At 35.1% G+C, this 13,744-nt stretch overlaps 1 protein-coding gene across 16 annotated transcripts in view; it reads right to left on the bottom strand.

The window, feature by feature from the left end:
- TCF12 (transcription factor 12) overlaps positions 1-13,744 on the bottom strand; it is a 374,951-nt gene that overhangs the window by 26,029 nt on the left and 335,178 nt on the right. For 9 of the 16 annotated variants that reach the window (XM_054451939.2, XM_054451941.2, XM_063652650.1 and 6 more), the window contains 3 exons: positions 11,206-11,279; positions 9,163-9,369; positions 390-504 (listed from right to left, as the gene is read on the bottom strand). In XM_054451939.2, coding sequence (XP_054307914.1) covers positions 390-504; positions 9,163-9,369; positions 11,206-11,279 — 396 coding nt within the window. Of the gene's footprint in view, positions 1-389; positions 505-9,162; positions 9,370-10,136; positions 10,209-11,205; positions 11,280-13,744 lie in introns of all 16 variants that reach the window. The other 7 variants (XM_054451935.2, XM_054451938.2, XM_054451936.2 and 4 more) reach the window with 1 other exon arrangement.

Below are 13,744 nucleotides of genomic sequence, written 5' to 3'. Positions count from 1 at the left end.
TCAAACGATAATCTCTAAAACAACAGCTTCCATCATTCGGAGCTCTCAGTATAATCAGAAATATCTCTGTCACTGCCTCTAAGGACCATGAAGATACACTCATGAGGGAAAATGTCTGAGGAAGAGGGACATGACAGAACAGGAAGAGGTAAAAGATAACTGGTAAATACTGAACAATGGTCTGTACGTGGCTCTATTCGTCAATAAGTATCTGTAATTGTCAACCTAGGTGAGCCAGTTGGAACCCTAAATATCTGCTCTCCACGCTATTTGGAATTCCCTCACCTAAATGACTTTTGATTCACAGATGTCAATCCAGCTGTGAGACAGGTGACAGTGTTCCAAATGATATCTCTGTCTGCATTTCTGAAAACCAACAATAGAGTTACCTCTATAATTTTCCTGTGTTTTATGGTTCAGGTCTGTGCTTGAAGTAGTGACTGTACTAGACAGGACTGAATGATTGCCATTAAGACTGACAGAATCTTCCCGATGAGTTCCAACCTAAGGTTAAAGAAAACCCAAAAATAAAAAAAATGATTAAGATAGTTCAGAGGCAATAACTGTCCAAATTATTTTACTAGGTTTAATAGAGAAAACAGTATCACTCATCTGATTTCAGCAACTTTTTCTGGATGTCATTATTCTGGTTTTTGGGGAGAATTTCAAAATATTAATACTTCATAGTAGTACTGCCTTTAAATCAAACCAAAACATACCTTTTTTAAAAAATGAAACTTCTAATTTGTAAATTTTAAATCCCACAGAGGGTGTTTGTGAGAAGCAAATGAGATGACAAAGCATTCTATAAGCCACAATGCACTACATATTATAGGGTCTATTAATAATCCTATATAATCAATCGGAAAATCTATTTCATATAATACCTAAATACATTAAAGTATGCATGAACTGGCATTTAACAAAATACTGCCACATTCCAAGCAATGCAAACACCATCAAACAGTCAGCTATTGCAGTATTAATATACATAGAAAAACTTGTTACAGATGAAGTTTTTATTAGAATAGTAGCAGACGTGTGAACTAGAAGATTAAGCTTTTAATTAAATAGGTTTATTGCCTGGAGTTATACATGAGAACCACTGTTTTTCAATAAATCCTTCAATCCTAGTAAACTGCCAAGCTTTGAATCTCTCTTGAGTAATTAATACAGCTTTTATCTTCCATGACTTTGTATGATTTTACCCTAAGAGGAATAAATACCCCTATGCAAGTTTATCCTTTGGTTTTTCTGTGAGCTAAACAAAAGGAAACAAAGCAAAATTTTAGGCAATGCAGGTCATTTGGTAGTAGATCTAATTAGAATAGATTCGTTCTTCCACCACACTTTCTAAGAAATGTTTGTCTTTTACACTTACTTTCATCTTTATTTTTAAGAAACACAGCCATTTAGTGGATTTTAAAATTTAATTCAATAGTTACTTTTAAAATGATTTTAGGATTGGTCATTGCTGAGCATTATTTGTATTACTACTCCCTTGGGTAATAATCATGCATCCACATGTTTTCTCTAAACCACACAATTTCACCATGTATTAGAATCACAAAATCTTAAAGCTGGGAAGGGACCACAGAAACTATGGCAGACTTCCATCCCACTTCCCACTTTCAGAAAGTTTTAGTATTTGGTTGTTCCCCTAAAAAAACTTGAGAAGAATCTGAAGTACTCAACCTAACAATCAGTAGAGAAATGGACTGTGAAAATTGTATTCAAGAGAACAAATTATTTTTAAAATGTTTCATGAAATTCTGTTTCAAGGGTATCCTGGTCTTGTTTATTTTTAATGAATGAGGGTGCTTTCTTACTATGAAGTACTCAGCGATCTAAGAGGAAAGAAAGTTCAAAATCCGATTTTATAAAAATAGATACGGGCAAACACAATACATGGCTGCAAATTCTTTGGAACCCTGGAAGATTAGGCCTACTCTAAAGATTAAATAAATCTAGGAGAATTTTGACGGGCTGGGGAAATAATTGTAAGTTAAAGTAAAAGCTGAGGTGTATTTGTATTTATAATAATGTGGACTTAAAACTTCTATGACCCCTGGTAATATGTACTAATTCTGTTTTACATAACATTTTGAACTATCACACCAAATAATTTAAAAGAAAATAGCCTTCTAAACTTTAAATTTTAAACATATGTATACTTAGTGTATGTTATGTGAAACATTTTATAGCTATGTAAGACAATACTACTGAACAGTAACAAATTGAATTTTCACTTATCTAAGTGATGATGCATCTGCTGAATTCTGATTTCCTTTTACTTCATCAGTATAAATAATTCTTTGATTTTTAAAAACTCAACTATTAAAAAATGTCTGATCATTATCTAAATAATAAATCTTAGAAATTTTACTTTTTCCTTAAGGAAAATCAGAAAGGGTGCTAGATTTGTTTTGCAACAGAAACACCAGCAAATATTTTTACACTATAGAATAATACAAACTAAGTATTTTCTCACACGAACTTAAACATAATTAGCTTACAAAAGAAAAAATTTAACTGGCACACATAGCAAAAATATAAGCCTTTAAAAAAATGGCCTCAGACTAGACGAAGGCTTGAAGTCTGGAGTTTTTCATGTTAATGAAGTTAGCAGGAACTTTTTCTTTGTAACTTGATTCCCCTTGCAAATGGCCCTCATATATTTTCTGGAGAATTTGACTTTCACAGTTCTTATAGTTCTCTTTAACCCTTGCTCTCCAGGGCTCCCATGTCTTCCCTTTAATCTGCAGCTCCACATTCAAATGGCTGTCTACACATACAACAGGTGTATAAACAGTTCTTTGTCTGAGCCTAGAGCCTGTGGGGCCAGCCAGATAGGACTCGGTTTAATTGTTCACCTCGTTAGCATACAGCTGACAGGCTGCTGCTGTTGGGGGAGTAGCAGGGCAAGGCAAACCCCAAGGCCTGCTACCCTCCACGTTTCAATGATTATGAAGAGCTCCATTTCAGAATAAAAGGCCCATGTCATTAAATGACACCATCCTGCATACTCAGTCTTCACAATCTACGTATGGCCTTACTTTTCTGGAAGCACCCAACAAACGACTTGTTTTCATTTAATTTGGCCAATGGCTTTAGCATTCACAATGGAAAAATGTTAAATCTAATTAGTTGATGAATAAGAGGTCTTGTGAATTGAGGGACAAACTGAAAAACAGTATGAATTCCTCTTGATTTTGAATCGTATTCTAATAATTTGTTCGATTTGTACCAGTCACCAAATACTAATGATTTAAATTAATCACTATTAATTTACAGATTGGTTAAAGGATCTTTATATACTGTCTACTCCAAGATTTTGATTTATCTGAAGAGAGGTTTTACTAGACACCTGGTAGTATTACATTTGTAATACTACCTTTTACATATTTCCTTTTACATATTTCCATAAATGTATAACCTCTATGGCTTTCAAATTTTAAAAAAGTTGCCATTTTGAACAATTTTGTATTTTAAAATGTTACCAAAACCCTTAAAAAGCACTATAATGTCGTCTTAATAAAAATAAAAATTTAAAAAATGGCACATTTAGGAAAAAATTACTTGCAGAGAGTAAAAGAGTGGTTAAAAGTAAAATCCTTCTATTCAGTTGAAACATACACACACAATTTCTACCGTATTACAAACCCCATTACTAAAATTAAATACTGTACAAGTGGAAGATTAAAATGATTTCAAATTTATTTTGATAAATGACAAAAATGCCAAGACAATTTTGAATAAAATATGACCCTATTTGCCTATCACTCTTTAACTTAGTCTTAAGTCTCCTGTAACTAAGAAAAATATAGTTTCTCTAATTGCTTTAAAATTTAGAAAACAGACATGATTTATATTTTTAAATCATTATATAGGGTAGCCTTACACTTTACAATTGAACATTAGTTACTATGCTCTCATACAAGAATATGTCACTTCTTCAACCACCCCTTAACAACAAAAAACCCAAGCAATACCAAAATATAACTAACAGAAATGCCTGGATTAAATTTTATCAGGACTTGTAACAATGAATCAAAAGATCTCACAAATGAAATTTTATCCTATGTTATGAATAAGAAACTGTTTTAGATCTGCATCAAGCTTCCAATAGTACAAAATGCTTCGAATTTCATTTAGTTTTGGTTTGAAGTTGAAGTTACTGTCTGACTGAGGAATAACCATACTTTTCATTAAAGAGAAAGGTGCTTTGATGGAGTTATCTTGTTGGGCCTAGGTACTTAGGTATTACGGCCATAAATCAATGGGATGTCACTAATTTTATATTGCAGAGAGCTCTTTTTATTGCTCAAATAAAATTCACGATTCCCTTTTTTTTTTTTTTTAATTGATACAGGGTCTCACTTTGTCACTCAGGGTGAAGTGTGGTGGTGTGATCACGGCTCACTGCAGCCTTGAACTCCTGGCTCAAGCGATCCTCTCACCTCTTCCTCACAAGTACCTGGGATTACAGGCATGTGCCACCATATGTGGCTAAGATGAGGTCTCCCGATGTTGCCCAGGCTGGTCTTGAACTCCTAGGCTCAAGCAACAGTCCCACCTTAGCCTCCCAAAGTGCTGGGATTACAGGTGTAAGCCACCATACATTGCTAAAATTCATGATTCCTTTTATTTTCAGTTTTCTACTAAAAAATTTTCCTTCTTCTCAGCAGTTTATTCTAAAAGTTTAGCCTTACGCTAAATAAATGGGAACAAAATTAAAGCCAAATGCTGACATTTGAATAGTTCTAAAAACTCTTGATTTCACGTTTTAAAATTTAAATGACATATCAGTATCAAATACTAATGAGGACAAGGAAATGCTCAGCCAAATGGTTACTATGTCCGTGTAGACTTTACACTGCTAGTAACCTTGATCACTGACTTGTCTGTACTGCAGGCTGGGAGCTGATCTGTCTGTACCACTATATATAGAGAGAGAGACTTTTTTTTTTTTTTTTAAAGAGACAGGGTCTCACTCTGTTGTCCAGGCTCAACTGCAGTGGCGTGATCACGGCTCACTGCAGCCTCAAACTTCTGAGCTCCAGCAATCCTCCTGCCTCAGCCTCCTGAGTAGCTGGGACCACTGGTGTATGCCACCATGCCCAGTTAATTTAAATATTTTTTTTGTAGATACAGGTTCTCACTTTGTTGTCCAGGTTGGTTTCAAACTCCTGCTTCTAGCAATCCATCCAGACTGGCCTCCCAAAGTGCTGATTACAGGTGTGAACCATCATGCCTGGCCTGTACCACTTTTATCCTGCCATCAACTCTTACTCTTCCACTACCAGTGTATCCTGGCTTGCCTCAAGTATTCCAATTACTTCAATAAAACTCTCAAACTACTCATTAACATAAGCCAAATGTTATAGGCTCCAAGAAAAAGAAAAACATGCTAACCCCATTATATCTGCTGAGGTGCCAATTTATAAGTCAGGAATTCCCCAAGGTCTGGCCTCTAGCCAAATCTTGACCTGTGTTTTTGTAAATAAAGGAGCTTGTTTTTGTAAATAAAGTTTTATTGGAATATAGCCATGCCCATCTGTTTTCATATTGTCTATAGCTGCTTTCATATTACATTGTCAGAGTTAAGTAGTTGTGACAGAGACTATACAGCCTACAAAGCTGAAAATATTTACTCTCTGGCCCTTTATAGAAAAAGCATATTGAGCCCTTTTCTAAATGCTAGGAGGAAGAATGATATATTTAAACCCTACAATTAGGATGCTGCCCATTAGGATAAAGTTCCATTATAACAAAAATGTCATCTGAATGTTCTGTGGAGGTCCTGAAAATATCTACGTTTATCAGAATAATTCTATTCTCTGCAATAAACAAATGGAATAATGAAAAGTAAATGTTTTTGAAAGAAGCTGACCTCATGAATTCTATATGGTGGTACAAAATTGCTGATCAACAAGTATTTCTGTGATCACTTTGTAAGTCTGGCCATATAGCCTCCATTATTAGGAGCCTAAAACAAATACTAACTTATGTTAATGCAGAAAAAGATAGACAAACTTCTGCAAAGTTATAAGAGACCAAAAACAAGGTGGGGCGGGGTGGGGAATTGATTCCAGAATGTAAAACTACATTATTTCTTAGTCATGATTAGTTAGGAGGATGTATTGTTGTGACAAGGGGACAATAAAAGCTGGAGATTAACTCTTGGAGACAGTTGGCAAGAGTTACAAAAACATGCCCCCAAAATCACACACTCTGAAAGAATATGAAGAGTTGATTCCATATAGGTGGGTGCTGAGCATGTAAATAAAGGGATCCCAGCAGTACTAATGGAAGTCCTCAGACATGGAAAAGAACCACCACGATAAGACAGTCTTCCTCAACAACATGCCTAAGACTCTGCGGGGATAGTCAGTGGCAGACTAATCTTCATTTCATTCCATCCTTTGGTCTTTTTTGCTGAAGCTGAGAACTGAGGACTCAACAGCTAAAAGGCTTACTTCAGAAGGACAGGAGATGAATACTGACTCACCTAACAGTGTCAGATTTTGTCAGCTAGTAACTTTATATTCTGAGGCTAAGCCTGCCAGATACATCTTATCTCCACTACTAAAAGTACTAGTGATTGTGTCTGGATGAGATGAAGATAGCAGATGATTTCTGGCAGATTTTCCACAGCTCTGTACCTGCTGAGAAGGTGATAAGGACTGAAGAGAAGACTGTGACAGACACACTGAACAACAGCTTGGGCTAGTTGCTGTGGCACTAATATTGCAGCTCAGACTAAGCCAGACTCACCTCATGTCTCAGAAGACCATTTTTTCTAGACTACTTTGAGATTTTTTTTTTTTTCTTTTTAAGAATATCTCTGGCCGGGCGCAGCGGCTCACACCTGTAATCCCAGCACTTTGGGAGGCCAAGGTGGGCGGATCTCAAGGTCAGGAGTTTGAGACCAGCCTGCAATATGGTGAAACCCCATCTCTATTACAAACAGAAAAATTAGCCGGACGTGGTGGCGGGTGCCTATAATCCCAGCTATTCGGGAGGCTGAGGCAGGAGAATTGCTTAAATCTGGGAGGCAGAGGTTGCAGTGAGCCGAGATCACGCCACTGCACTCCAGCCTGGGCCACAGAGCGAGACTCCATCTCTAAAAACAAAACAAAACAAAACAAACAACAACAACAACAAAATACCTCTGGCAGACCTTCTGTTGTTCTGAAGTGGGCAGTGCATTCCTTCAGCATATAGTGGGAGCTACTTTCTTAGTTGCAAGTTTTAGGGTGTCATCAAATGAAAGAGTTTTTCCCTCTAACAGTCCTTCTAAAATGCACTAGGTTTCTAGGTGGCTTTGGAGGACTAGATTTTGATAAGTCTCCCTTTCTATTATGGAATATCTGAAATTGGTAAAAAAACAACTTTCTTAAGATAAAAGTTCCATTTTATGCAAACTCCAACCGGGAGGAGCCAGATATATATTAAATACTGTAGCTGATAAGTTGGAATAGGAGCAGTAAGCTAGTAAAAGTGAAGAATTAAAAAATCATTAAGAGGTAAGGAATAAGACTGCAAATATTGCTGCTGAGACTAACTTAAAATTCAAGAATAATGATTTTTAAGTCATGCTTCTAAATAAGGATAAATGGTATTTCAACAAATTATTAAGTTATTCTGCATTCATATTTGTAACAAATTCCTTTTATTATACCATTAAAATTATTTCATTACTATTACCAACAGTGATAACAATACCCTCTCATATTTTTTTCTTTCTTTCTTTTTGTGAGACAGGGTCTTGCTCTATTGCCTAGGCTGGAGTGCAGTAGCATGAACATGGCTCACTGCAGCCTTGACCTCCTGGGATCAAGAGATCCTCCCACCTAAGCCTTCCATGTAGCTGGGACCACAAGTGCATGCCACTGTGCCAGACTAGTTTTTTTTTTTATTTTTTGTAGAGATGAGGGTCTCACTTTATTGCCCAGACTAGTCTTGGAACTCCAAGCAATCCTCCCGCCTTGGCCTCCCAAAGTGCTGAGATTACAGGTGCAAGCCATCTGACATTTCCCCATTTTACTAGTTTAATAAACTTACACATGTTTTGACACTTATTAGCTTATCAATAGCAATAAAAAATACTTTAAAAGGAGACTGATTTTCAAGATTTCCTGACATTAAAAAAAACAAACACACACAAAACAGGCATCTAATGTTACCCATGCTGCTGAAAATACAGTTCTCAGAAAATAGGCAGCTTTGTGTGATATTTACTTCAGAGCCTCAAAAATGAGTATATGTATGTGTAAGATATATGAGTGTGAAAATCTGGAACCAATCCTGTCTCACAGAATACAAGCCTTCAGCATTTGGGGCAACTAATTACTTTGATGATAGGTAAGTTTTTAGCCTGCATCACATGGCTTACAGCTAAAAATCTGCTTTGTAGAAGAACATTTCACAGCATGCAATGAACCTTAAAAACCATGCCATAAACATGCAAACACATGGTATAAGTTTAAAATAGCAGGTTCAAAAAGAACTTCATTTCTTTAAAAGATAATTTGGATAAAAAATAATGTAAGACGGTAAACACAGAATTTTTGACGTGTATGGCTGTAGAACAAACACCCCCTTTAAAAATTATCATATTTTTTTAAAAGATGGACTGAGTTCTTAGAAATTCTCTTTGTGGATTAATCTAAAATTGTTTCCTTTATTTATTGCTGAAATTACAGCCATTCTTAAAACTACCTCCCCCACAGTTTGGGAATAAAGTTTAAATTTGGATCTGTATAAATTACAGTTTCACATTCTTTCTACCACTGAAGGCTGGTTCTAAATTACAATAAACAACTTTTCTAGATCAGAACTCTTGCTATTCAGATTTCTTATGCACTATTTCAAGGCAAAAACTGCTGTGCCAATTATTACTCATCTGGAAAAAAATCCAAGTTTAAGCTAAAAATGATCTTTGTAGAAAGCTTATGCTTTTTGCACAAGGTCACAAGAAGATTTTATGGACTAATATAATACTTAGCCAATACTTTACTGCCAAAGACAGTAAAGAAAATTCTGAAGAGTTAGTCTTTACCTTCCTTTCAGAAAGATCCTCTTCCCAAAGATTTCATTAAAGACATTTAGGACAAGAATCTTTAGGGTTTACTACAAAAAAGATGAGCATGATTTTACCATTGAAGCTGATCGACTGCTTGCAACAAGGCTTGATCCTCCATAGTTTGAGTTGAGGCTTCCAATTGGTGCATTATGGGATGGTCCCAATAAACTGTGTATATCACTGTGACCAGCAGGCAAACTGGTGGAAGGTCCCACAGCATGGTTCCGCAGCACATGGATTGCATCATCCAGTCTGTCTAAACGATCCTCCATTCGAGACTGCTGTATGGATTAAAAAAAAACATGGTGGTTATTGCTGGCATCTGTTGGATTCATTAACTGCTATGTTTCCTACTATGTGATATGTGGAAGATAGCAAGTGAAATGCAGTATCAAGTAGCTTCAAAAGCAACCACCTGAACTATAAATCAACAACAAAAAAAGGCTGTATGTATGGAGATTATGCTAAATTTTCAAAGCTTCAGAAACAAATCACTGCTTTATAAAATGAATTTACCAAACTACCATGAGGTTATTTCTTTTAGCTTCTACAAAAAATGAAGGATACTATGTCATTTCTCAATAACAGTTGCTAAAAAAAAAAAAAAAAAAAAGTACAACCTATTCTTTAATACTGATCTTTGAATGATGGCAATTTGGGGAAGGGACCTCAAATCCAGTAAGTTTAAGTTTTAATTTTGTCTTAAGTATATAAAGCACATGTATCTTATATGGTGAACACATCCAGATATGTTCTTTGACAAAACTAAATAAATGGTATTGTCTGTCTGTGGATACACACATGCCCCATACACAAACATATTAGAATTAAAAAAATCAAAAGCACATGCCAGTAGAGCTGTTTTAAAAAGGATCACTTTCAACAACATAAGCGACAAAAGTATTCCTAAATACTGTGATAAAAACTGAAACAGTCAATTGTTTGATTTTTAAAGACTGGAGTCTGTACAGCTTAAAGATTTTAAATGAATAATGGGAAGTATAATTAATTGAAACACAAAAAAGGCACCATCTAAAAGAAATAGTACCTCACAGACATCCTTTAAGAAGGACATTGCATCTTGCAAATGCTCGTGAAGTTGCTGCTCAACTCGATTTTTCTGGCAAAGTCAAGACAGAACAGGAGGCAAAGCACAGGTTAAGATTAACTCCAAAAGAGATGAGGAAATAGCTGATATGCATGTCAGCATAACATGTTAGTAAAGTTAACGCCAAGACTTGCGAGATCTATTTTATTAAGATATGAAAAGGCTGGGATTCAACAGGGAAGTTACGAGGTTAGCATCTAAACAGCACACATTGCTTATAATTGCTTGCAAAATATATGAGAAGCAAATGTTCCTTCAATTTAAAATGTTCTGTTAGTCACAGAAAAAGAATGTTTCTCTTTGCAACCTGGAATTACGAATAAGAGCATGACTTAGCATTCCATCAAATCATCCTTATTTTGTTTTTATTATACCGTGTAATTCTGGGTTACAAATGTAAGTATACAAAAGCAACAGTAGTCAACATTCTCCCACAAATTCTTCACGCTCAAGTATCTAGAAGGTTCCTTTACTGCCTTGTTAAATAATGTTTTGCTTGTATGATTTGCACAACACACTTTTTTTTTCCATAAGAAAACATGGGAAATAACACTTTCATGACAAAAAACACTGGTATTCATTAAAATTTTTAATGGAAATGTAATAAACCACACACAGTATTATGAGAAAGGGTAAAATACAAAAGGGTAAAATTTTGCATTGCTGGATTAAATTTTCTTGCTTTTACTTGTCTTTTTAAAAAAAGTTTCCCTTTATATGTAGACATAGAAGCATAGAAAGATTAAGCCCTAGATTTGTCAAAGAGACAAAAATCCTCATAACACAATTTTAACATCAGCTGTCCTGACACCAGAAGCCTGATGTCCCAAAGAACAGATGGCAAAAGGCATACCCAATGTGTCTTATATTGTTCAACTGAATCAGCCATTTGTTAGCAAAGAATTCGTGTGCAATGCTAGCCTACTGTTTCTTTATTGTTATGCCAGATTTACTAAAAACAAACAAACTCTAAGCTATCAGATAAAACTGATGTATAAGAGGCTCTTACCAGGGAGTGGAGTGAATTTTCATAGCTTGGGGATGAAGGTGCTTGCCCTCCAGGTCTGGGCCACTGACTGGTACCTGTTAAAACCCAAAAGTACCCACACACCTGGGTTAACTCAGTGATCTTGATAATGTTGTGAAGGAAAGGGTAAAGATACTCAATAACTAAATAAATTTACATGAATATTTTTGTTTGGCCTTCAGCATAGTATTGGCTACTTATAAGCCCAATACATTTTTAAAAATCTTTCATTATGAATTCAAAAAAGTGGGGTGCTGAGAAAACAGAAAAAAAACCCTGTAATTTTAAATACAGCTACCTTTATGTTTGCACATTCTTTAGACTTAGTCCACATGCCTATGTATCTCGAGAAAATGCACTTATAATGTACACACTTTTAAAATTCTGTCCCCCTTCCTCTAGCATTGTACAGAAATTTTGATAATACTATTAATGACTACATTATTATTTCCCTTATTCTCTACACCTAGTCTGTTTTTTGTGTTTTGATTTTTCTTTTTCTTTTCTTTTTTTTTTTTTTTGAGATGGAGTCTCACTGTCGCCCAGTCTGGAGCGCAGTGGCACGATCTTGGCTCACTGCAACCTCCACCTCCTGAGTTCAAGTGATTCTCCTGCCTATGCCTCCCGAGTAGCTGGGATTACAAGTGTGTGCCACCATGTTGGCTAATTTTTTTTCTTTTTTATTGAGATGGCGTCTTGCTCTATTACCTGGGCTGGAGTGCATTGGTACAATCTTGACTCACTGCAACCTCTACCTCCCAGGTTCAAGCGATTCTCCTGCCTCAGCCTCCCAAGTAGCTGGGATTATAGGCACACACCACCACGCCAAGCTAATTTTTGTATCTGCAGTAGAGACAAGGTTTCACCATGTTGGCCAGGCTGGTCTCGAACTCCTGACCTTAAGTGATCCGCCCGCCTCAGCCTCACAAAGTGGTGGAATTACAGGTGCGAGCCACTGTGCCTGGCTTCTACACCTAATTTGCTTAGCCACTATTATTTCACTGCTAGACATTTTGGTTGTTACCACTCGGCTATTACGAACAGTGATATAGTAAACATTACTCTTGAGTTTTTTTCCCCCAGGGGGAAGGATGTCTTGAGGATAAGTAGCATTTCTGAATCAAAGGGTATAAATATATTAACATAAGGACAAATTGCCTTACTAGGGGGTAATATTAACTGACAGTGCCTTTAGCAATACACAGATGAATAAATTTCCCATGACTGTAAATGATCTTGGGGTCATCTATTAAAAAATGTCCCAAAATAGTTTATACCAAATACATTAACTAGGAAAATGTTATAAAAACTTGTTAGATGTTGTTTAGCCTGTGATGTTAGAAAGGTATAAATCTCATTTAAAAAATAAAGATAGAAAAAGAAAAGATATCAAGTTCAGAGTACAAAGAATGAAAAAAAGAAGCATAAAAAAATAAAATAATTCATCCATATGTTAGAAGGCAATGTTTTAATGGTCTTGCGAAAATACCTCTAAAAGGAAAAAGACAAAAACAACTGATCAAAATCTTCATTATTTCATGATTGTGCATCTGAATATGTCATTTACAGAAAATAATAAAGACTATTTAATTAAATATATTTTTGTTCTTAATAAAAGCTTCAGTGACAATTTGATTAGAAACCAAAGTTGGAAGTTGAAGGTTTAATTTGTCTCACACTAGAACCTTTTATTGCAGGTCAATTTGCCATATTTAGGAAGCTAATGTGACACTACAATTTATTTGCTATCTTAGAAAAACTTGAGGTAAATTAGAACTATTACAGTTCATTTTAGCTGAACAAGACTTTAATTATGAAACAATGTAGTAATTGTATTCATCAATTATATACATTTTACAAGTTGAAAAGTTGGATACAGATTCTTCATAACCTGATTAGATTTCACAATTAATTATATGCATACTGTTATAATTACATAAATATACTTTAAATACTAAAATTGTGAGAAAAAATATGTACTTCAGTTAACAATTTTTTTTTTTTTTACTTACGAGCAAATTATAAACAAATTATTTTGAGGACCATTAAAGGCTTCCTGCTAGACATACAAATGTAATCATAAATCAACTACAAACAAATTATGGAGAATCTAAAATTGCTCATTGAAACAAAAGCTTGTGGGCTAATTTTATAATTAAAAGGCAGAATTAATCAACCAGAAAATCTCAATAACTGACTATATGAAAAATATATAAAAACAACCAGCCAACACCTTACTGCTGATTTCAGTGCATTACTGCTTTCTAAGCACTGATGCAGAATTATGAATTTTAGGTGATCAGGTTAATCATAATCAATTTTGAAAAATACCTTTAATTATTAAAAAAGAATTTATCTTAATGTTGTTAATATTTTACTTTTCAATCATTTTTTCTACTCCTTCTGTAAGCCCAATGTAATAGGAGCCTGATCATCAAATTACTTTGTGTGCAATATTAACATGTTTTATGTTCAAATGCCTCAGATTTGTCAGCATGCATCTGCTTTTGCAAAACAGACA

Source organism: Pongo pygmaeus, chromosome 16 (assembly GCF_028885625.2).
Source record: "Pongo pygmaeus isolate AG05252 chromosome 16, NHGRI_mPonPyg2-v2.0_pri, whole genome shotgun sequence".
In the NCBI taxonomy this organism is placed as follows: domain Eukaryota; kingdom Metazoa; phylum Chordata; class Mammalia; order Primates; family Hominidae; genus Pongo; species Pongo pygmaeus.
Note: the sequence above shows the minus strand (reverse complement) of the source record. Positions and strands in the feature narration are given on the sequence as shown.